Consider the following 25,161-nt stretch of genomic DNA (forward strand, 5'->3'; position numbering starts at 1 on the left):
GGGGATGAGGCGGTGCGGCGGTGGCACAAAGGCTCCTCCGGGGCTGCCCGTTTCCTAGCGCGGCCCAGCGCCCTCAGGCCGGCCCCGCCGCCGTTCCGGCGCCCCTCGCCTCCTCCCTCCCTCCCTTCTGTATCGCCGGCCCTCGGCCCCCACAGCCCCGCTGTCCCTCGCTGGGGACGGGCCGGCGGCTCCTCCCCCCCCCCCCTCCGCCTCAGCCGCCCGTAGCCCCGCGGGAGGATGTCGGAGGACCCCGAGATGGACAAGATGATCAAGGTAGGCAGGAGGCAGCGGGTCCCCTGCCCGGCGAGGGGAGGTGGGCAGCCCCGGCAGAGCCTTGGGGGCCGTCGGGGCCCGGTCCCCCTTTCTTTTACAGCTGCGGCTCTGCTCCTCGCTGCCCCTCCACCGGGACCCGGCTGCCCTCGGGCTCCGGCGTGGAGCGCCAGACAGCGGGCAGGGGCTTCCGCGGGATCCTGCCTCGGGAGATCAGTGTTGAGATGCTGAGCCCGTGGGGAGCGGAATCGGGGCCGCCAGGAGCTGGGGTCTCTGCCTCGCAGTGATCTCCGGCTGCGGAGGCAATGCTGTCGCCTCAGTCCATCTCCGAGTTCCTGTTCAGATGCTGTCATGAAAACAAATCTGTCGTGTGGGATGTTTGTGTTTCGAGTGGTGGTAGAGGAGCTGAACAGATTCAGGATTCCTTTTTTTTTTTTTTTTTTTTTTTTTTTTGACAGCCAGAATCAGCGTGGGAGCTTAGTGCTTCCCGGTGAGTCCTTCTGTGACCTGGCTGAGCGGGTTTCCTGAAGAAGCTGGGGAAACCCTTTTGAGATAAAGTGACAATGAAACAACGTTTTAAGGAGTCTCTGCAGGCTCTTTGCCTTGTGCAAAGCATTCACCGTCACAGATTCTGGATGCTTTCATAAACACTTATTTTAATAAGATGAATGAGTATCTTAAAGATGTAGGTAAAAGCACCCTGTGTATTGGCATTTGCCACCTTTTTTTTTAGCCCTGCTGTCAGCCATAGTGGGATTTGTCTTTACAAAGCTCATTGGGGGCAAAAATCAATGCAAGAGAAGCAGCAACACAGTCTTGTGTTGTTGAAATCTGGATTGATTTAAAATGTGTGCGTCTTCCCTTTTGAACTAAAAAAGCCTACAGTAGAAGGAAGTATGAGCACTGTGTTCAGACAACCCAGATTGTAATTAAACTGTGAGATCAAGTATCAAAATTGTATACGGTCTGTTGCTGCTTCATTATCATTCTTGGCACATTGCAGGTGAAGCAGCTGTCCAGAAGGCTTTCAAAAAGAAGGCTTTTCAAGTATTTCTGTGGTATTTCGTGTGAAGGTAAAGATCTACATCAGAGCTCTGGGGGGTTACAAGCAAAATAAAAGAAAGCCGAAGCAGTTGTGTAAGTGTAGGGACAGTCCCGTATCTGCCTTCTGCCCTGCTCAGTTCAGAGGGGTTCTGACCCAGAACAGATTCTGCGCAAATCTTTTAGGTGATAGGTATTATCTGAATAAAACCATAATTTAGTACTTTCAGATAGTCTGCTGATTTCTCTGCTTCTCAAATACTTGGTTATTGTTCAAGTTTGGTTTTCACCTGCGTCTGCAGGTTTAAGGTCTGTGATTGAAGATAGTGATCGCTGTTGAAGGCAAACTAGCCAGAGTTGAAAGGCTGCGTGTTGGAGCAGTGGAGGTGGAGTAACACTGGTTGTTGGCATTTCACTTGTTCAATCTGTGGAGTTTGTCCAAGCAGCAGTCTCTATACTTTTAATTGACTGTAGTGAGTACCTGTTATTCTTAAAGTACCGTATTTCAAAGCTTTTCCCGTTGGCATTCAGTGAAAACGGAAGCACCTGAGCTTTCCTCTAAGCAGTCCCAATGCATGCCTAACCCTGCCTGAAAGCAGCTTGCTGTAGATCAAGCTAGGAGAAATCTCAGTCCTGTGTTGCAGGCTGTTAGCACCCCAGACTGGTGACTGTGCGTCGAAGGATGCTCGAACCATTGTTTTAGGTACCCTGAGCTTGCTGAAAGGCAATTGTGCTATTGAACTCAGCTCTTAAAGTTTGTGTGAAACTTTTTTGTGATTGAATCCATTTCAGATTTTTGTAATTGAATACATTTTCAGAATACGTTTCCCTTTGCCCTCTGGAAATTAATGTAAGGAGTGATCAGAAGTTTAAACTTCCTTTAACGGTAGGAGCAAAAAGGTTTCCTGTAAGAAATTGCACCGCTGCAGATTTTTTTTCTGAAAGCGCTCTCTCCGGCGCTCTTCTGCCTCCTCTGTTCCCAGCCGCAGCAGATTAGTTCCAGCTGACCCGTCAGCCAGTCTACAAGTTGAGTGCTGTGCGGCAGTGCTACTGTGAGGCATTTTATTCTCCAGATGTGGAGCTAAGTGCAGGATACCGAACCCTCCGCTGCCTCCGTCCACAGTACATTAACCTAAATGAAGAGGCAAGGCATTTAGGCTAAGGAGTTGAAATAGATTTTGATATTTTCAGAGGGCACTTTTATATCTGTACATTTTAAATATTTCGCGGTGTTTAAATGTTAGAAACTCTTGTTGGTTTGAAGCTACATAGACTTGGTGCTAGATTTGGAGCTCCTGTTTCTGAAGTAGGAGATGTAAGCAATTTTGTACATTGATGGACATCAAAGTTCTCAAGTACTGTATTTCATATCATTAGGAAAAGGTGAATAGTGTTTCTTGATGACTAGATTATTCACTTTTACTTCTAAGTTTTAAAGCTGCTTTGGAACGAGTATTGGCATCCAAATAAAAATGCAGAAAACAAAAATGTTGGCTTTTTTATTTAAAACAATGGCAAATATGCAGACTATGAAAGAGGAAATTAATTTGTATTAAAAATGGACTTATTTGTAGTTGTTGAACTTGTCCTTCAGGACTTGAGAACCGTCAGATCTTATTCTCACTTCGTTTGATTCGTGGATCACAGGCTTTCCAATTCCTCATCAGCTTCTCAGTTCCACTTATTCAGCTGGAATGAAGCGAGTAGTCTCTGTGCTGTCGCAGAAGTGGCACGAGGCAGCAGAAACTGTTTAGCCAAGACTGGTCTTGTATGTGGAGGCAGTATCTCTTTTTAGACCAACCTGTGCAGTTGAAAGAAAGGGTTAGGTGAGTGTTGGGGCAGGCAGACCCTCCTTTGGAACAGGAGCATCAGACTTCAAAGCTCTATAAAAAAAATGACAAAGAATTGTTGTCACTTAATCACGATGCTGCTCCAGAGAACTTTGGCGTTTGCTTCTCCAGTTCCAGTGGTTTGACTTTCTTCAAAATGTAAACACTGAGCGTGATCCTGAAAACATGTGCTGAGGAGGTACTCCCCAGTTCAGAGAAACCCTTTCTCTGCTCATTAATCCTCTTCTAAAATTGCGTTTGCATTTCACCTATGATGCCTTCAATTCTCTGTATCCGAATAACAGGAAAATAAACTTAGTTTTTTCCCTCATATGCTTCTCGCAAGTGAAATTTATGTTAGTTGAACTGATAAGAAAGTTTCTTTGTTCTTCTACTTGAAAACAACCACCATGTGTGATCCGCTATGCTTTTCTGCCCCTTTCTTTTGAAACCCTTCATAAAGCCTCCAGTTGACTTTAACTTTTTCCTTTACACCTTTCACACTAGTCATGCGTGATTTATGTAATACCCACCCCAGACTGCGTTAAAAGGCAATTTTTTCCTTTTGTATCTGTCTTTTGCACACTCTAATCCCTTAAATATCAGCTTTCCTCCCTTGCTTTGTTTTCAATCTGTGTGGTTTGAGGTCTGGCTCCAGCCTGGCAATAGTGTTAATCCACAACTATTGTAGCAGGGGCCGGCGGTCCCAGGTTAGGGACTGCCCTTTGCCATGCCTTGGTGGAGAGCGCCAGTGCTCTCCATTTTCTCATGGTTTGTAGCGTGAGTGATTCCTGAAATGCTGCATGTTTCGAATTGAAGTTAACAGAAGGGGAAAATCTGATCAGAGTAAAGTCGCTTTGCAGGCAGTGGCCGTTCCCAATTATTTTCGCTGTACTGGGAAGTATTTTACCTGCTTCTCCAGCGCTAGTTTTTGTTACCGCCTCCTTTTCTTGCAGTGTGTCAGAAAGCGTGGCTTTTTGAAAGACGATCCTGAACGTAGGTAGCAAAGTTCATAAAAGAACAAAGGCAGAATTTTACGGTGTTTGTTGCTTTGACTCGTGTTTGCACACAACGTTCCCACCGTTCGGCCCCGCTCGCCATCTCTAACAGCACGTCGCCACCGCATTAATCAAGATGCTGCACGCTGAAGCTACGTTTACGTCCCGCCTCGTGACATGTTTAAGCATGATAGCACCCGAGCTGTGTCATAACACAACCAAACCCTGTTTATATGGATTTGGACAAAAGGATTATAAACAGGAGCCTGGTTCATTATCAGACAAGCTAAAACTGGTCGCGCAGGGTTTAATTTACAGTATAATGGTTCCAAAGGTTTGAAAACCCCAAGAAAGCAGCAAAATCGTTTTCCGTTGTACTGTATGACCATAACATACATAATATTGCTGAGATTTGGCCTTTGTGTTCAATTGTGATTGGTCGTTTATAGGTAGGAAGCTGGCTTTAAGAGTCGGGGGGGAAAAATGCCCTTGATACGCTTTCTGCATTAAAGGTGCAAAATCCCATTTACTGTTCTCAGTAATCGTGTTTCACAACGCCAGGGTGAGCAGTCTCAGCTGCACAGAAATAATTTTAAACTGAGATATATTATTATGTGAGCATTTTTATTTACCTTTAATTTTCCTAGGTGAAGCAAAACTGCTTTTTCTCTGCTCAGGTATCTTGCAAATCAGGTCTGCTGAGCTGGTCTTTTTTTTTTTTTTTGGAAGGGATGTAGTAATTAACTTTTTTTCACTCTCTTTCCCCTCCCCCTGCTTCTTCTTTAATAGGAAACCTCCATTTTAGAGGAGTACAACATTAACTGGACTCAGAAGCTGGGAGCTGGGATCAGTGGTCCTGTTAGGTAAGACAATACACCTGCGGATTTGTATGTAATCTCAGCCCGTTTCATTAGCTGTGGAGAAGTGAGTATGTGTTTTAATTGTGATGTGATATGTGCAAGACCGTCTTTATAAACAAATAAATGTCTCTGTACTCCGTGCGGGTCGTAGCTGATGTGCGAACGAGTTATTGTCTTTTATGGGATATATTTGAAGTAAAAACTCTCCTCGCCTCTCTGCCTTGTCCCGGCTCACTGCCGTATTCCCGAAGCAAAGCAGGAACAGGAGGCTGTTGTGAAACAGTGGCAGCAGAAAACTCTACCCAGACACCTTTGTCCTTTTGATACTAGTGTCAGTGTGGTGCAAAGGTCGCTGCTCCAGTCTACGGTATCATCACTTGGGGCATCAGCACGGTGCGGCCGTTAGCTATTTTTACCAGCTATTTTTTCACATCATCATGTGAGGCCGAAGCCGATAGTGCCACGAGCTCTGCATCTCATACCAGACTTGCCCATCGTGAATTTCTAACCCCTGCAGGAACTGGACGCTTTCTGAAAAGCAAAATATGTGTTCCCTTTTCAACTAGAACTCTCTCTTTTGGGAGCGGGAATTTGCACAAGCGCTGGAAAACAAATGTCTGCGCCTCTGTGTTTCTGGGTGCTTGACAGGGCGATTGTCTCTTGCCACCATTTATCTTCCTGTCCAGGCAATTGTTTCTCCTCATTCATTTTCTGTTGCTGTGTTGCCTCTGATCTTTATTTAAATATCCCTTTGTTTTTTATTCTTTTAGCTGCCTGTTAATATGTGGGTCCTTCCCTCTGACGCAGTTCAATTGTTAATGTTAAATGGGGGAAAGAGAGAAAAAACGTGTGCGGCACAGTTGGTGGCCTTGCTAAAACAAGGATTTCCATTCAGAAACGCTTTATTTGTTGCAGACTACACCTTCCGCTGGAGATATTCGGGCTGCCACTGTGTGGTTTGGGTTTTTTCATCAGAAGTATCTCTTCAGGCTGAATGTGTAGAGTGCATTCTGCTCGTCTGCAGTAACCCGTTGCCCTGAAGTACTTTTTGTTGCGTTGCTGAAAATGCAACTTTCTGTTAGGCGTTTCTGCGTATTAGATTGTTGTGGAAGGCTGAAAACTGAGGCTTTCAAGCTGGGAAGTGGCGACAGGTGCCCTGTATATTCCAGATTGCGGGCATTCCTGTTAATTCCCATGTGGAGAGCAAACTCATAACTACAGATGGATTGCTTGAAGTGTCTCTTTAACATCCTTGCTGACTGAATAATTTTATTGCTGTAATACTAGAGTCTGCGTGAAAAAATCCTCTCAAGAACGCTTTGCACTGAAAATTCTTCTTGATCGTCCAAAAGCTAGAAATGAGGTATAGTTCCTGTTTATACTGCCTTCTGACACACCGCAAAGTCTCGCCCTTTTGGTGAATTGTTGCAATGTTGGTTTTTTTTTAAAAAAGAAAAAAAAAAAAAAAAAAAAGAGCGTTCTGTAGGTGTTGCTGTGCAAGATCCGTCAGGTTTGATCCTCTAGCCTTGCTGTGCTGGGTTGCTAAAGGATGAGGTGGTGGGTGAAACAGAGGGTCTTTTAACTCTGAGTTTGCTGTAGGTGTTCGCTGTACATGAACAAGTGTAATTTATAGAGCTGCATTCTAAAGCTGGTGTTCTCCCCATGTCCCATGTAATGTAACATGAATGGGTTAGAACTGATTTTGTTTCTATACATCTCACTCTTGGATGCCACTAATAATTGCCAAGAGTGCTTCAAGTTGCACTCTAAATGGTACGGGTTTATCAGTGTACAAGAAATTAAATAAACTCGCTGATACCATTTGTGACTTAGCGTGGGTGGCAGGAGCGTGCCGGGGCACCAAACTGTCTGCCCACGGCAAATGATGGGCAGTCAGGAAAGTGAAAGAAGTGTCAATTGTCCTCAAGGTTTAGGCAACTTCCATTTCATGTTACTGAGCAACTTCTCATTTAGGATTTCCAAGGGGGAAAAAAAAAAAAGAATATCTGTTTACAAAGAGCCTCAAGCCTTGATGTGATTTAACAGTCGGGGTAGCTTTAAACTGGGGAAAGTTCCTTAGCTCCCTCCGTTCAGAAAGTTGAATGGGAGATGAGGTTTCACGTGTTGTGAATGCTAGACCTTGAGGCTATAAAAGGAGCTGAATTATGGAATTTCAAGTTTTATTCATGAATGTTCAGTTTCGATCGTATCTCTATTGCTACTTTAAAGCTAGTTCTACCTTTACATTTATTTAAAAAAAAAAACAAAGAAATCAAAGATTGGGCTTTCTCTAGAACTGTGCTGGGTTTGATTCCATGGTCTGAACAAGTAGGTTGGCAATGTATGATCTTTTTGTCTCATTTGGTCCAAGTGGGGTAATGGCTGCTGGTCGCTCATTTAAACGCTTGTAGGCATTTCTTATTTTTTTGAATAATTAAAATTTCACGTGACTGGTGCTGAGCACAGCTGGCAGCGCACGGGCTCGTGTGTGCCATAGTCTGGGGGGCAGAGGGAGGAGCAGAACCGGTCAGGTGCATGTCACTGTGTACAGTAACGTTTCTTCCCTTCTCTTCAAGGTACGTCTGCACATGATGTGTGCAACACATCCAAATATTGTTCAAATTATTGAAGTTTATGCTAACAGTGTGCAGTTCCCACATGAATCCAGCCCAAGGTAAGATTACATAGGGTGATTCATTCCCACAGTTTGCTTTCCATGTTTAGGCCAAGGTATAGTGGAATTTGCCTCTTTTTTTTTTTTTTTTATCACAGTTTGACCAAAATAAATATTTATAGGGTGTTCCAGAGATTATATTTATACTTCAGACTAAGCAACACTTGCTTTTTACCCTGTCAATGCCCAGACCTTTGCATATTTAAATGAATTTGCGTCCTTCACTACTGGTCTTGAATACATCTTCATTTCTTAGGTTTTTCATTGGTTCAGTCTGTGATATCTGCGTTGTCAGAGAGACTATATTAGCTTCTAGTTACTGTCCTGCTTTGATATTGCTTTGTTAGTTTGAATTGGATTGTAACCTTTGAGGCTCCTTCTGCTTTCAAAGCACTCTTAAAGCAGGATTGGAGCTGCGACTTTTGTTGCAACATAGAATTGAGATTGTTTTACATGATGGTGATGCCTGTGAGCCACTGGGAAACTCAGAGTGCCAGTCTTCATTAAAAAAAAAAAAAAAAAAGGAAGAGAGAATTGTTTCTAAAAAATACTAGGTTCTGCCCTGTAAACTCTCAATACGTTGTCCTGCTTAAAATGAACACAGCAAAACATGAAGCAGACTTATTATTTTTCATGCATTAATATTGCTTGGGATAAAAACTTTGTCTTCTAATTGGATATTAGTTGAGGGGAAAAAAAAAATCAGAGCTGGGAGGATTAAAGAGCTGAGACCTGTCTTAGTCTCTGATGTATCTGATCTTGCTGTGTGGCAGGAAGAACTAGAAGTTAGTTTCTTGAGGATCTAGCAGTCCACGCTTCCTATTTGTCACCCTTCATAATTATGTCAATAAAACCGTAAATTAAAGTGGTGAGGTACAGTAGAGTATCCAAACTCAAAAGCATTAAAGAGAATTCCTCAGCCTTCTGCTTCTAGCTTTCCACGAACGTCGTTAGCGCCTAGGCAGAGCCGCGTGTCTGCAAGGATGGGTGCAGACCGGTGTACGCTGTGCTCTAAGCCAGCTCCAGCCTGGAAGCTGTTTCGCCTGTTTAATGCAAGACTCTACCTGCTGTATTGTTCTTTGAGGGCAGAGTTACACATGGATGTGTCTAAACGGCTTCCGGGTCCAAACTGGCTCGCCGATGGGGAGCGTGGGTGGAGCTTGCGTGTATCTGTCTGAATGCATCCATGTAGACATGTCCGTGGTGTTTGTTCCAGCTGGATGTGGGAGCCCAACGCGAAGAGCAAACTGTAGATTCCTGGCTGACAATCAGTGAGTCAGATTGTGCTGGGAGCCAGAAAGTCCCGCGGCTTACGTGCTTAAAGGCAAAATTATGGAACCGAAATAGCTAGAACAACTGTAGGAGATGCAAGTATATGTCTCTCTTCTGGCCCGCGTCAGTAGATATGAAGTATGCATTATTAGCTTAGCAATTCTGTTATTTTTTGATTATTTTTAATATAACAAAATGAAATGCTTTTGAACAGGGCTCGGCTCCTAATTGTAATGGAGATGATGGAAGGGGGAGAGCTATTTCACAGAATCAGCCAGCACCGGCACTTTACTGAGAAGCAAGCAAGCCAAGTAACAAAGCAGGCAAGTTAACACCCATGTATAAGCAAATCCATGAATGACAATGGCTAAAGTATTTAACAATTTCTTGGGGTGGGGGGGGTGGGAAAAAAGGAAGCTAAAATAATCCTCAGTTCTGATCCAATGATCATTGCCTGCTTTGTTATAACCTGACAATGCCGAAGTTGTTTAATAGAAGCAAAGAATTTGAAGGTGTGGGCTAGTTCTTCCGGGTTGGGACCCTGGTGTCCCTGCTGTCCTTAGCGATGTTTTTCCTAACCTGCTCTACAGAACACTTCACCAGAGAGAGCTCTCTTCTTGCACAATCTTCCTGCTGTATCCCTCACTGTTGTTCTAAAAGTGTTACCTCCAACAGTCCACCGGCTCTCACCAGACCACGTGTGGCTCCTGAGCTCCAGTTTGAGAATCGCTCTTGGCTGTGACACAGACTTGGCGTTTCTCTCGCCTCTTGGCTGGGCTAGCAGACAATAATGTACACGTGTCCTGGGCCGGTGGTTTTCAAGCTGGGTTCTGTATTTGGTTTTATGAAAGTCCTGCCTATCGTGGAAGATAACCGGAGGAATGTACCGCTATAGTGCATGTTTTCTGTGCTGTTTGTTCTGATGTCATTTTTCCCTCTCCATTTCTCTAGCCAGTCTGGAACGTTGTGTTTTATGGCCTTCACAGTATTTATTACTAGAGGTTTTGGTGTCCATCAGGGTCTCTGTCGCTTAGCAGTGCGTCACGTGTGACTAGCTCATATCCTGCTAGAGCAGGCAGGGTGACAAAGCAGAAGGGCCTCCATGGGATTCAGCGCGGGGATCCCCAGTGCCAGTTCCTCTCAGTTCTGGGGTGGACTTGTTCCCTTTCACTTTTAAGCTGTTGGATGACTTGTGGTGCCCAGTCAAAAAGCTTGGATTAACGGGGAGGTTGCAGGAAAGGGAATATTGCTGTATGTTGTGATAGTCTTTCTAGGGACCAGCAGGTTCCTGATAAGGAACCACAACCCAGAAGAATCTCACTGTCAAAATGGCTGAGCTCTTCTGCGTGGGAACTGGCACCACGGCACGAAGCCAAGGGCCGGAGTTGCCTTTGTTTGCTTCTTGCAGAGGTTATATTGGCATTCCAAACGAAAGATATATGAACTGTAGGTGAGAGGCTATACTGGAGAGAGTGAGTAATCAGTCAGTGTCCTGCTCACACCAGTGATCACTGCAGTGAACAAAGGAAGGAAAACATGAGACAAGATATTACAGCATTTGTTGCAGATGATTTTAAGAATTTACCTGTATCCCGATCACTGCTTCCCCTGAAGCTGGGGAGATAGTGTTTGGTACTGAGGCAAAAAAGAGGGCCAAATCATTTAATTTTCATTGTCTGTCTTGTGCTTTGACTTGTTTCTAATGAAATGCTGATTGTGTCATTGCCTTTTTGGCTCCATTCAGCAAAGAAATTAGGTGTACAGAATTTTTTTTGGCAGTTTGTTTTCCTGTCCTTTGGGCCATTTGATTTTGACAGTGCAAGGCAGTCTCCAGGATTAATGTGTTAGGAAAGTCTTTTGAAACTATACCAAATGCAAGACTTTGAATTGAATTCTGACTTTGTGTACACTTAGGTTATTCACGTCCCAAGCAATTCTTTACTTTAATGTTTATACAGATGAACTTTGAAAGCAATGCTAAAGTCTTACTCTTCCATCTGGTGGTTCTTCATCACTATCTTGAGCTAAGGGGCTTAGTTCCTTGTACCCAGTAATGGTTAAAACCTTGTCACAAAGCTACCTCGTTTTATCTGGGAATGTGTTTGTATTTGTTTGAGCTAAGTTAACACTGAAGTTCTCTTGTCCCAGTAATTTGCATCTTGTAAGGACTCAGTGCTTCACCCAGGGTAGGGTTTGGGTAGGATCCTACAGAAGCCGACAGGAACACTTTCAAATAAGGGTCGTGTGGCTTTGCCTTACTTCTGTTTCAGTAATGCTGTTTAAGTATTTTTGCTTTGGTTTTCTTTAAACGAATTGCACTTTCGAATGTACAGTCTGTTGAACTTTCATGACTGGGTTACGGGTTTCTAAACCACAGCAGTGTAAGAAGTTGTCTTTGAAAGAATCAAATAACGCATTTCTGTGTAATAGCAGATGAAACCAGTAAGTTGCAGACAGTACAGCCAAGAAATAAAGAATAGAACTGCCTGAATGTTGACTCTTAAGTCAGTAACAAATGCAATAAAATACTCACTGAAATCTTGAAGCAAGAACTCATTGTCAGCTGCGAAACAAAATGTAATTGCTGGAGCGCGTGCAAGCAAGTTTAGTGACCTTGTAGGAATAGCACAGCATATGGAAGGACACTGTCATGATCTGTTTCACCTCTGGAGACTTTAATAATGCCCGAGTTAGTCCAACTGAAATGGTTGGGAAGCCCGGCACAACTTAGCTTTTATTTTCTGTTTGCCTTGAGTGAAAAGCAAACTGAAGAGCTCGGTGGGTTTTGTTTCCCGGTCGTCGCTTTACAGCACTCTTGCGCAGTGTGGCCTGGCGTGTCTTAACTCAGAATTGTACCCAAGTGGATGGAAAATGTTTGGGGTCTAAGCTATGTTGGCAGTGTCCTCTTTAAAGCTAATATGACTGTCCTGGCGAAAGGAGGAGTTCTGTAATTGTAGTTGATTTATTGTGCCCTTTTTCAGATAGCTTTGGCTTTGCAGCATTGCCACTCACTAAACATTGCACATAGAGACCTCAAGCCTGAGAATCTCCTCTTCAAGGATAACTCTCTGGTAAGATGAAGACTTGGTATTCTTTGGTTACTGCTGAATTTTGTAAAATGGTCCAATGATGATTTTCAGAATAGTTGTAAAATGACATTAGTGCAATGTTTTGGTGACAAAAATTAATGACCTTTTTTGGGTTCGTGCTTTTCCACACTCTGATCTCCTTGGAGTACAGGCTGTCCGTGTTGTTGCCGTTAAATACGGGTCAGGTTCTCCAGCTCAACATAGAATCCTGCCCCGTTTCCTCCCCATGTGTCATCAGGATGTTTTAACATGCAGTACAGGTTCTTTGACTGACGTATCCAAAGCACTTGCCTGTTTCTTTCTTCTCCTGCTCATAACCACCCTGCATATGCAGTGACCTCCCTACAACTGCTTAGTGCTTTCCAAAGCTTAGAGGGGGGACTGCTTTTGACGCAGAACACCCAGGAAAACAAAAATGATCGTTTCAAAGGTCACCTTATGACCTTTTAGCTGCTTTGTGGAACGGTAAGGGTATAAATATAAAAGAGGAATATGTGTGGCAAAGGTAAGATGAGTACAAGGCAAGAAGGATGTATTAGAAAGCCTGATACGATGAGATTTTGTAATGAAACCTCTTCTCCTCTTTTTAGGATGCACCTGTTAAATTGTGTGACTTTGGATTTGCCAAAGTAGACCAAGGTGACTTGATGACACCACAGTTCACTCCGTATTATGTAGCACCTCAGGTAACGAATGGTCACAGTTCTAGGCTAAAGGGGAATAACAATCTTTATTGCCTGTATTTCCATAACCACGTCATTTTAAAAGCCTTTGCTGCCCTATTAAGGGCTTCTGGGTGCAGGAATCCCGAGTAATTGTATCGTAGCTACCTTTCAAGATGGAGTGCCACAGTGATCTACTGATTACAGCAGGAGACCATGAGGCAAATTTCCCAGATTGCGTTCATAGCACTGACTTATTGCTGATGCCTCCTGACTCTCCCGGGCCTGACTCCCACCGGTGAGATGACTCCAGGAGACCTCCTTTTGATAATTGGCCTTTAACTGTATTAAAGCGGTGGGTTTGGAAAAGTTCCTGCTTCGCAATGCTTCTTCCAGCTCAGGCTCATTCAGGGTTATGTTAAAAAGGACTGTGCTGGAACAATAAGGTTCTGTAAAGGCGATTGCTGTGAAGGAGGGCGGTGCCGGAGGGTGACCGTTCACCTTGGCTTGGGCCCCTTGTCAGTACGATTAAGACATAGTCTATAGTTACAGACAGGCTGTTTTTGTAGCGCTGCTTTCCCCACTCTCTTTTGTGCTTTGTGTTGAAGTCCTGAAGAAAATTAAAAGAAAACTGTAGATAGATATTTAATGGCAGTACTGGGCATGTCGGCGGCCTTTAATGACTCGAAAGAGCAGTTGCAGACATCAGACCGTACAGCCACAGTTGAGCGCCCTGAAAATGCCTCCTTAACTGGAGCCTGTTTGTGAAGGGCCATGTGCATTACAGACAGGGATTTTTAAAACAAGCGAACTACCAAACCTGTAAAAAGCTTTTCCTGAAACTTACTTAAACTGAGATTTTTGTAAAAACCCAGAAACACAGATTTGATCAGTGAGGGATAAATTCGATTTGAATTTCTCATGGGAGAGGCTCTGGAGCTAGGAACATTTTACGTTCTAGTTCCAAAGCATGGAAGTGTTAGAGTTTCTTAATAGCTCATGCCTCTTTTGTTGATTTAATTCAGGCAAAACGGGAGTTTTCATCCAAAGCAGCAAAAAGATTTAGCTGCAATTTTTCCCCATGTAGAAAGTTCCACTCTTAGGAAGAACAGTTTGAGTTTGGCAAAGTCTTCAGCAGCTGGAATAAGTCCACTGAATGGAAAAGCATCAGCATTGCTGTTTGTGGTGCCTGTAAATGAGATGTATTTTGCTTGTTGTTTTTTTTTTTTTTTTCCCCCTCCCGGTTATGTCAACAGGTATTGGAGGCACAAAGACGACATCAGAAAGAAAAATCTGGTATTATCCCCACCTCTCCAACACCTTACACTTATAACAAGGTAAGCTATGAAACAGTCCGCAAGTCGATATCTTTAAAGCGCGGTGTCTTCTCCACCCCTCGATGTATCTATCTGCTGTAGAAGCAGTCTATAGACACAGTTTATGACCTAAGGCAATAAACTTTATTGCCCTGAAATTACGCACTTATGGCCAGGAGCAATGAAGTTGTTCTGATCTCTGTGACAGGAATACATCTACCTAGCCAAATATCTAACACTGGGTCAAAAGCAAGATCTGCAGGGAGCAGTAGGGAAATGTCACGTTGCTTGCTGGTTTGTGTACATGTGTATTTTCAGCTGTAAGGAAGTCTTTGGGGCTGTATTTCTCACAAGTGTCGTTCGTTCAGCTTTTCTAAAAGCTGTGGCAGAGTGATGAGATATACAGTGGTATTTCTCCCCTAAAATATATTGGGTTCAGACCAGGTTTCATTGGGTTGAACTGGCAGACTCGAAGATAAGGATCCGGGCAGGTCACTGTCTTTCTCGGTGTAGAAGTGACATGTCAAAAAGGTGCTGCTGGCTCTGCATTCTTTCTGTTGGAGCGAATAATAAAACGTGCCCTTGGTCCGAGCCTAATTGACGGTCCTCTAATTAAAGGGAAAATATAATGAACACTGTTAACAGAAGCACTAAATTTTGGAGAGAGTGGAATGATTCTGCTGGAGTGTGACCATGTGGGAAGTTCTTTCATCTCCAGAAGAGGCTCGTTCAAAGGGATCCTCTTTTCTGCTGTCAGCCGGAGTTTCTGGATATGCAAAGCACCGTTTAGGCTGTCTTGTTCAGGCAGCTGCGGTGGTACCTTGTCTGTATCGGGGATCTTCTGCAAAATGACCAGTAGTGTATTGTGTTGGCGGTGGCAGTACCTATTGGCAATAACAACTGCTGCTAGAGTCTTGGCAAAGTTATGACAGAAAGTGTCCTGAAAGGTTGTCATCCTTTTTGGTCATTCCAAAACATTTTCCTGCGTATCATTATCACCGTCTCCTGCCGGCTTAGCAGTGTTTGAACCACTGAGTGTTTTTCTTTGAGTGTCAATTTTGATTAAACTTAGCTGGTTTCTGATTGCAGTGCAAAGTATCTACGCTGATTCCGGCTTCACGGATGGTTGTTTAACCCACCACATGCCGGAGGGGGTAGTTTCATATATAGTGTCACGTTTTAGAAGCCTTATAGAGAGAGCTGAAGCAAAGACAGGCAGAGATAACTTTCACTGAATTAGTCCGCATGGGTTTCCTAATCGCGAATCTGCCTTCTTCAGAGTTACAATTCTCCATCCTGAAGAAACAGCTTGATGATTGAAGCTGGAAACTTCTTATAAAAAGAGTTGTCAGTCAGGTGCCAATAGCCTTTGCAGTACAGAGTTTCTTCTGCCTTCTGTCATGTGAACCCCAGTCACAGGGAAAGTAATTTTTCCTAAATTTTGTAAGTCTCACAGCGCTCAAGAACTCCACTTCTGTGGATTGAAGCAGATTTACTCTCCAGTAACAGCCCTCGCCGAGGGATTTCCCTCTCTTTTGTAGTCAAAGGGTAGATGCAGTTCCAGAGACACCTAGAAATGGTCGCTTGTGCTCAGTGGTTGTTCATGTTGGGAACAGTTTGACCACTCTTTTGTTCTTTTAATGAACCAAAGAGCCCTGGCCCTGGCAACTGAAGCAAAATATGGGCCATATGCTTGTACAGAATGGAAGAATCTTGAAAACAGATACCAACTGGAGTTAACTCACGTACCGACAAGGTTCAGCTGCCTTGATCTGGGATTTTCAGTGTGAGAGTGATCCTGTTTCCATGTTGCATTTAAAGAATTGATGGGTCACCGAACCACTTTCAGTCATGGTGGTACTAACTGGAGAGGCTGCTGAAAGAAGCCAAGTGTGACTCACTGCAAAAGCAGCATCTGGCATACGCCTGGTTCCCCGAAATAGCCTGTGACAAACTCCCAGGTACGCTGTCCTTCCACGGCAGTTCAGAGCCTGACCGGAAATGCCTGTGATCCACCTTCATGATCAGCAGCTCTATCCCACGGATTTAAATTGGAGCAAAAAACACATCTTCAATTCCCTGAGCATTTTTATTAAGTTATGTGTGTATTGGATCAACTATAGGTGTGTATGTCATGGATGCACGGGGTTGACTCCTGGGAAACAAAATCTGGGAACCATATCCACAAAGATTTTAGACACCTGTTTCCTACTTACATGCCTAAAGTCCCATTGATTTCAATAGAAATTATCTCTGGTCATTGGAAAAATTACGAGAATTTAGGTACCTAAATAGAAATTTAGACTTCTAAAACCATCTGAGATGGACTTAAACAACTTGCTGAGGCGCATACATACACGGGGTAAATCCTCGGCGTTTCTTTTGTTACCAGCACCCACGTCTTTTGTAGAAGCCAAAAGCCAAGGGTATGATTTAACGGTCAGTACGAGCTGATCTAAGCGTATGCCCTCCAGAAGGAAACAGTCTCACCTTTGAGGACCCCCTTCCTGGGTCAGTGTTTATCCAGTCCAAACCCAGTAATTGGGGTCAGGGATTCTCTCTTTGCTGAGTTTGTCCGTGCGGCTTCAGGAACGCCGCTGCTGTCTCAGACTAGGTGGTGGAACACACAGCCTGGGGCAGACAGAGTGGTGCTGAGGTTGCTTCAGTTGGCAGCTGTGCGGACTTCTGTCTGTGGAAAGTGATCGCAGAACCTCCCCAGTTCCCCAAAGCTGCCCTTGTGTGTCTTTGCACACTCACCTGAATCTGGCTGGACTTCAGGCTTCTGCTTACCCTTGGCTGTGTGTTCCTGTCCATCCTCCTGCTGGCATAAACCGTCGGGAGTCACCTGGAGGACTGATAGGGCTGGAAACCAAGCCAGTAAAAATAAATAATGAGCTTTACAAATGCTAGTGTTGGCACAAAAGAAATATTGGGAATGGATTGCCAGGGTCAGAGTGGGTCCTGCCAGCCCAGACCTGCACCGCACTGTAACCGGGTGATAACAGAGCTGTGTCCTTAAGGATACGGTCCAACAGAAGCTTGAATTGAAGTCTAGGCTGCTACGGTCCTCTTCCCTTCTTCCGAGTAGCGTCTGTGTTGCGTGAATGCACTGAGATCCAGACGGGGAATAGACCTGGCTTTCAGCTCCTTTACCGAGCTGGTTTTTGGCTGGGTCCATCTCCTAAAGGAACTTTTCCCGTATCACACAAGCCGTAACAGTAGTGCGAGGGCAGGGCGGGGAGCTGCCGGTGGGGGTGGGAGGGCAGGAGGCGGCTCAGCTCGAGCAGCCCTGAAATACTGCTCCTGGCCTTCTGAAGCTTCTTCATCTCCGGGGCTTTCGGGACATGTGCTTTTCATTACAGACCTCTCTGATTAAGTACCTCTGCTAGCGCGTTTGTTTGACGGTGTTTCTTTTTTTAGTCTCACATTCTCAAAAATGACTGTATTCTGTTTTATGTTCTGATATTGAGAGACAAGGGTTGGAGGATCCTGAGAGATGTGATAAATGTGCAGCTTGCTCACGCCTCTGACGCACTGGCTGTCTCCATCCAATTTACTGTCGCATAGCACGGAGTTACAGGAGCGCTTTCTGTAAACAAGCTACTTTTGGGTACTGGAAGTAGTTTATCTTGGCAGCATGGAGTTATCTTGTGCTTACATATTTGCCATATTTATCCACGAAGGTCCTCAGATGGACCTTTAGGAGGAGGCTGAGCTGCATTTCTGTTTTCGTAGGGAATCGCATAGAACTTTTAACATAGCTACACCACTGCTTGCTACAAATTGCGCCCCAAAGTGATTATTTCCTTGCTTTCAGAGCTGTGACTTGTGGTCCCTGGGTGTCATTATTTACGTGATGCTGTGTGGATACCCTCCGTTTTACTCCAAACACCATAGTCGGACAATTCCAAAGGACATGCGGAAAAAGATCATGACAGGAAGTTTTGAATTTCCAGAGGAAGAGTGGAGCCAGATCTCAGAAATGGCGAAAGACATTGTGCGAAAGTGAGTCAGTTGAGGAAAATGTTGTATTGCTCCTTGCTTATATTAAGAAATCGAAAAGTCGCTTGGAAGTGCATTGTCACAAAGGGCTTATTTTTCCAAAGACGGGGGGAATTGTCTGCAGCACATACAGCGGCAAAATTTTCTATCGTGTTCAGCACAAATGGCATCTGGTAAATATTTTTCTTTCCCTCTCTCTTTTTTCCTCCCCGACTCTTGTGTTCAATATTTGATGTCTCCTGTCCCTGAAGTTGCTAGAGTGCATTGTACATTTAGTCTTTAAGGGGAACGGGTACACTACCTTGCTGAAGAACACTATAGACAACTATAGTGCCTGCCACATCCCCAAGTGCTCTCTAGGCACGTATCTCCTATGACAACGTTTAAACTCCTGTTTTAAAACTGGGGGGGGGGGGGGGCATTTAGATGGCATAATGGGATGTGATAGATCTGTCCCTTAAAACCCCGTGCACATAATACAGAGTCTAAAAGGGGTCAAGAGAGGCACGGAAAGGGAGGTGAGGATCTGTCACGAGGTGTCAGGCTATGAGATAAGGTTTTGCGTTGGTATTTTATTCGAAATGTTAATGGAAACTTTCATGCAGTACACGTCTCTCAGTTGCAAATGTTTCAAAGACTGTGATCCCATGGTCCTCTTTGAAAGCAAGAATGTGGCACTGATTAGGGCTTGACCTCACTTATTTTTCTAAAATGTGAGAGGGACTTACTGCCGTTGGTTGTGTCACCAGAGGAACTGGAAGGAGAAAAGCAGCACAAGTAGACGAAAATCAGTCGATTAAGTCATTTTAGATTGTCATTGTCTCTTCTGACATACTGTAAAATCTCCAAGGACTTAACATTGTTTGGAAAGGGTGCCGGGACCTGTTTATAGCAGTGCAGGAGAGCCCACAACCTTTCACCAAATAAACGGCTGATTATGTTGCAGTGAAACTTCCGCTTATACCAAAGTCAACTCATTATTCTCAGTCCGAAGCTTCGCAGTCAAAAGGTTTCATTGTCTTTTAAAATGGCCGTGAAACTCAGCTCACGGAATGTTGTTACTTGGATTCAGTTCACTTCACTAAAATCTCTCGTTAATGTTATCAGGACTCCCTTTCCTGCTTGTCTTTTCCAGCCAGTGAGCCTGAATCTGTGGTTATGGTGCAGGAATACACTGAGACTTTATAGAATTCTGGATGAGTTTACATTTTATTTATGTAGACTGCTATTCGTACGGAGTCTTGCTTCTGGAGGTCATATTTTGCATTCAGGCAGCTGCTTCCTTTCAAGCATGTCGAGCTGCTTTCTGACCTCAAGCTTTATGAGCTGGAGTGCTTGATAATAGGTTAGGACTTTGAAAACCTAGGGAAAAGGAATGCACGTATCTTGGGTTTAGTATCAAAACCGAACTGACCTGTTTGGCAGCACGGCCTTGCAAGTGAAATTTATGAGCTAGCCTGTGGTCCTGCTGACATTTTGTAAAAGTTATTTCCACTTTCTTGGTACGTTAAACAATTCTGCTTTGCAGCCAGGAAGCTGATTTAGAGTATTGCCTAAGAAAGCGTGCCAAACTCATCAAGTCATTCTGTTTCTAATTTAGACTCTTGGGATAACTTGTCAGCACTCTGTGTGAAATTTTACTTTTTTTTTATTAAAACGGTTGTGGTTATCCTAAGAACATGAGTTTATCTGCAAAATCTGTTTCCAGGTTTCATTCTAGTAAAATCTGATTCCGTGGAGTTTTCAGGTATCTCAGAATAAAGCTCCTTCTTATTTTGAGGCTCTGTAGCTTGCCAAAGCGTCCATTATTTGAGGCTTTTGCAGGGGGAGAGAAGCTAAGGAGTTGCATGGTGAAAGCAGTTAATTCAGCAAACAGGTTTCCAACTTGGAAACTTTGTCTTACTTCACCATGCTTGGAGTCCTCATGCGAGTATAGACTATTATGGGGATGAGCTTTAGATGTGCGTTTCCAGAGAGTGTCGGTCTGGATCGTTTCCAGTCCATCTGGAAGATAATTTCCCATCTGGGAGGAGGTGAATGTAGAGTTTAGCAGAATACAGGTATTGCTAAAATGGCCTTCAGCGCCTTTCTTTTACACTGAGTGACTGACTTGAACTCAATGAGCTGTGATAGCGTTAGAACATCACTGCAGCAAGGGACAGTGAAGCTGGTAGAAAGTCAGACTGCCTTTGGGTCAGCTTAGTTAGGAGGAGTTTCTTTTTTGGCCCCTCTAATGCTTAGAGATTGCTAAGCGCTCTGATCCCAGACGGAGCAGCACATTGGAAATCAACAAAGACCTCTTTATGGACTGATTGATCCCTCTCCCAGGCTGCTGAAGGTCAAACCTGAGGAACGGCTGACCATTGAAGGTGTGCTGGACCATCCCTGGCTCAACTCCACCGAGGCACTTGATAACATCCTGCCCTCTGCCCAGCTGATGATGGACAAGGTCTAAACAACATTTTATTTTATCGAGAACGTGGCATAGGAGAGCTGGATAGCTCTGGGATGGTTTGAGTGTTTTCTTTCACATGGTAGACATGATCCTTTGTCCTGTTCGGCCCCTGTGAGGTCGGGATGTTTCGATCCGCAGTCAGTGACTGTATTTCTAATCACATTGTGCATAATGCAAACCTGATTTTTGCTACGCACCTCTGAAAGAAATAGGATTTTGGTGCATTATTTTTTTTTTTTTTTTTGTCCATGGCTAACATTGTCCATATATTGTTCTTTAATTCACAAAGAAGCTAATTAAAACATATCAAGTGTAACTCTCTTCATTCCAGGCAATGGTTGCGGGGATACAACAGGCTCATGCAGAACAGCTTGCGAACATGAGAATCCAAGACCTCAAAGTCAGTCTCAAACCCCTTCACTCCGTCAACAACCCGATCCTGCGCAAAAGGAAATTACTGGGGTAACTCTCTAAAGCCGTTTCTGAAAGATGGAAGCGTAGGCAGCCGTGATGCACGGAGAATGACTTTAAGCATGTTACAAGTTCATTTGATTGTAACCACGCTCCTGCTTTTCTGACACGGTTGACGCTCGCTTCGTGCTGAGTTGGAGTCGCGTAATACTTGCATAGTACTTTGCACCTTCCGAGATGTGCCAGTGAGGGCAGGAAGGATATTGGATAGTGTTGTTATATTATACACGTAGCGGAACGGGTTATGAGAAGATGGGTCACGTGTTGAGTAGGTAGGGCAAACTGGGAGAAAGAATTCCAATATTTTTTTCTGATCCTGACAATTATTTACTGAAAAAAAGTCAAGTAATCTCTCTCTCTTTGTTGGAGTTACCTATCTGAAAAATAGGATAATGCATTTTAGGATTACCCTTACTTGAATTAATTTTAAGGAATATTTATTTTTCTTCATGTTTAATGCAGGACATTGTTCTAATTCATGCTAAATCTAGCTCCCAGTCCCAGCTTTCCCGAGAGTGAAAGAGAGCGTTATACTGATGCAGTTCTGCTGCGGGACTTCAGTTGCATTCAAATTGTAATTGTTTCCTCCTTGTTCTTTTGCAGCACTAAGCCAAAAGATGGTGTTTATATCCACGACCCTGAGAACGGAAGTAACGATTCCAACGTGGCTCTGGAAAAGCTGAGAGATGTGATTGCTCAGTGCATTCTACCACAGGCTGGTAAAGGTTGCCACTTTTAAAAAAGTTACATTCCTAAACATGCAAGACACTGACTTTTTACTGTGCCTCGAGATCAGTCCGTGTCAGTAGTGAGGAAGGACAGACAAAACTCCGGTTGGCCTTGTTGGTCTCAAGAGGAAAGCGTTGTCTGTGGACTGTAATTTTGGTGCATGCCTAATATTAGCGTCAACAGTGACACGCAGAGCTGTTAAAATAATTTTCGAGGAGTGTCTGCTTCCAAACAGATTTCCTGGTTTGCGTGAGGCGAGGAGGAATAACTGCACGTACCGTTTACTGAAGCTCTGAATGTTGCTGCGAGGCAGAATGACAAACCTCCTCTTTATCTTTGTTCTCCTAAATAGGAGAGAATGAAGATGAGAAGCTGAATGAAGTGATGCAGGAGGCGTGGAAGTATAATCGAGAGTGTAAGTTGCTGCGAGACACTCTTCAGAGCTTCAGCTGGAACGGTGAGGAACTCTTTCGCTTCCACAGAGAATGGTGCTAATGCCGGGTGAAAGAGGGGTAGCGGTGACCTTCCTGTATGGAAATAAAACCAAATTTCTTTAATTGGTGGCAAACTTATTTAAGTTTTGACGCTGTTTTAGCCCATCTGCCGGCATGGATGTTCTAGAAATGAGGTTGAAAGTTCTGCTTCAAAATTTCTGTTTGAGGTTCGGGGTCGAGTTTTCAAAGGCACCAAGTCACTGAGGAACATCACAGCAGAGGTCGATCAGCACTTTAGAAACCGCTTTAGCTGTCTTGAGCTGGTTTCCTCCCAGCTGTTTATTACCTTCTTTCTGCTGGAGCTGCTGCCCTCCTCTGTGTCAGCACATCTCTTCTGCTCCGTTTGTATGGGAAACGGGGTGAAAGTAGGGCAGCAGCCTTGAGGCTGTTCAGATGGCTCCCTGACAAAACAGGGTGGCAGAGGTGGCAGCACGTAGGGGCAGATGCTGATGGAGATAAGGGGACCAGGGGCATCAGCCAGGTTCACGCCGGCTTGGTTGTGCCTCTTCCCTCGTTCTGTTTTTTCTTTGGTAGGTTGGGATTTAGGTTTTTAAATGCTCAATTGTTTTTCTTCAATGGAACGTAACTCATTTTGATTCCCTTGGAAGTGTCGTCCTGTGTTTCTGCGTGAAGCTTTGTTTTGTGTTTGGTCGGTGTATGAATCCAGCCATGATCGCTTTCCTCCTCGTGCCCAGCTGACTACTTACTCTTCTCTTTTCAGGCAGAGGATTCACAGATAAAGTGGATCGACTAAAACTGGCAGAAATAGTAAAACAAGTTATCGAAGAGCAGACAAACTCCCATGACTCTCAATAGCTGGAGCTTCTTAATCTTATTTTTTTTACCATTTAAGATTTATTCTTTAACTGTAAAAAGTATTTTTATGTAAATTAATAAATCATAATTATTACATTAAATTTCCATACTGCTTGAAAATGCTGTATAGTTGTAGATACAAAAAAAAAAATCATTGGTACTGTAATATTTTTTTAAAACTCAGTTCCTTGAGGTATATATGATCACTTATGTACTGTCAATCATGAGTCCCCCGGACGGGGCAAATTATATTGTTAAAGACCATTCTTTTTCTCAATAACCAGTTGCAGAAGCTGCCTTCCATCTGCTATACATACAGCCAGCTGCAATGACTATGTATGCGAACGAGACAGCCGCAGTTTCTCAACACCCAGCTCAGTAAATACTTGAAGCGAGTGCTGTCAAGCACAAACTTCATAGCTACCCTCTGCGCCTAAATTCTGAGTCTTTATGTAGAGGCAACTAAATAACCTTCTGTTTCACTAGATGACCCAAGGGCCACACCTGGCCTCGCCAAGGGCGCCTGAGTCCATGCGCTTGCTGTACTTCTCAGTTCTGATCAGTAGTCCTCTTTTTTTTTTCTTTTTTTTTTTTCTTCTTCCCCATCTTCCTCGGACCTTCTTTAAGGCTTTGCCCTCTTTCTTCTTCCCATCTTCTTCAGACCTTTTCTAAGGCTGAATTGGCCATTCAGCATAAGACTCCTCTCTTTATCACATTGTTCAACAGCAGAATAGAAGAATGTTCTAGTTACTTACGTAGGAATCATTTTTATTTTCATGGTGGGATCTTCAACGGACGGCAATAAGCGTGGGGTTCACTCGCTTCGGCCCCGGCTCAGCGGTCGTGTGTGTTCCACCCGGGTACTCCATTCTTTCCTTTCTAGAAGATCCAACACTTGGTTTCAAACTTGTCCTCTTGTTTGGAAGAGATCATCCTGGCAAGGGTCATAGTGCTGCTGTGTGAATCCACCGGTGATCCTTCTCTCCTGTCGCCCTCGGGAGTCCAAGCTCCTCAGCTCTTTGACGCCTTTGAGCTCCTCCCGCGGGAGCGAGAGATGCAGGGCTGCTCCTTGACACGCGTCCTTATGCTGCCCGGGCCAGGAGGCTGCCCAGGGCAGATTCTTACACTAGTCTGGAACATTGGCTCCGAAAGCTGCTTTTTTTAATTTTAATTAAACAAACGAATGAAAAAGAATCTGTACATATTTCTAGTTTTCTACCTTCTGACGCTCTTCTTTCTTTTGAGACTGGTTGAAGGCTTTTTATAGAGATATTTTGGTACTAAACCTGTGCAGACGTTGAATGAGTTTGGTCTGCAGACTGAAGTGCCAATTCAGGGCTATTAGTAATGACTCTCAAACATTATTGTTATATTTCATAGCTCATTAATTTTGGGTTTACATTTACAAACCTGAGCCATGAATCTCCCAATTTACTCCCGTGGCAGTCCAGCCTTGTTCTTTTTTTTTTTTTTTTTTTTTTTTTGGTCTTTTTCTATACCAGACTTCCTTGCAACCTTTCGCTTGGATGGCAAACCAGCGTCTGACTCTTTCTATAAAATTTTGTGAACAGCGACTTATTTTTTCTACGTGAAGGAGACACTTCATTTCCCATTCTTCGTCAGCACCTCGTCGGCTTTCTTTTAATCCCGTCGGCAGTTTTCCAATGCCGGGTTTATTGCGGAGTAAGAACCACAGTCCCTACTTAACCGTCACTTTCTCCGATGGAAGCAGGGAGGTTTTGTGCAAACCAGAACTGGACCTCTGGCACTACGTGGAATATTTGTGCACTGACATGTATCGATGGCAACTGCGGAGATTTAGCAAGAGACCAGAGTATTTGTAATTTCTTGGTAGTATCAGCAAGTTTGCGGGCCCTACTATATGCATTTCTGTCCTTGCCCTAAATTCTAGGTCAACATCCACACAATCTCTAAATGTAATAGATCGTTTCCTTTTTAATTTGAAATCTTTTTTTTTTTTTTTTTTTTTTTCTGGGAAATCTCATTGTTTTGGAACCTTTAAGCGTGGCGAATAGAGAAATAAACAAGGAAGTCGCCTTTGCTTGAATGGGAGTGCAAAAAAACCTCCCCACGAAAGCACTTTGCGACTCTGCCCGAGGAGGAGGAGGAGGAGGAGGAGGAGGAGGAGGAGGAGGAGGAGGATGATACTGGGGCAGTTTCTT

General features: G+C 44.0%; 1 protein-coding gene across 2 annotated transcripts; it reads left to right on the forward strand.

Annotated features, from left to right (window-relative positions):
• Positions 1–237: 237 nt before the first annotated feature.
• MAPKAPK5 (MAPK activated protein kinase 5) lies at positions 238–23,335 on the forward strand (the record flags this gene model as incomplete). 2 transcript variants are annotated; one of them, XM_082491632.1, is made up of 14 exons in its annotated part: positions 238–273; positions 4,928–5,001; positions 6,286–6,361; positions 7,575–7,672; positions 9,159–9,267; positions 11,926–12,015; positions 12,624–12,719; positions 13,952–14,032; positions 17,829–18,016; positions 20,342–20,462; positions 20,800–20,930; positions 21,543–21,664; positions 22,021–22,125; positions 22,884–23,335. In XM_082491632.1, 14 exons carry the CDS (start codon positions 238–240, stop codon positions 22,976–22,978), a joined length of 1,422 nt encoding a protein of 473 aa, XP_082347758.1. In that variant the 3' UTR covers positions 22,979–23,335. The 2 variants fall into 2 exon arrangements, with proteins under 2 accessions (XP_082347758.1, XP_082347759.1); XM_082491633.1 differs by having other exon boundaries at positions 21,543–21,658; positions 22,884–23,333.
• Between the last annotated feature and the right edge of the window lie 1,826 nt (positions 23,336–25,161).

This window comes from Vanellus vanellus (genome assembly GCF_965231255.1).
Source record: "Vanellus vanellus genome assembly, chromosome: 16".
Lineage (NCBI taxonomy): Eukaryota > Metazoa > Chordata > Aves > Charadriiformes > Charadriidae > Vanellus > Vanellus vanellus.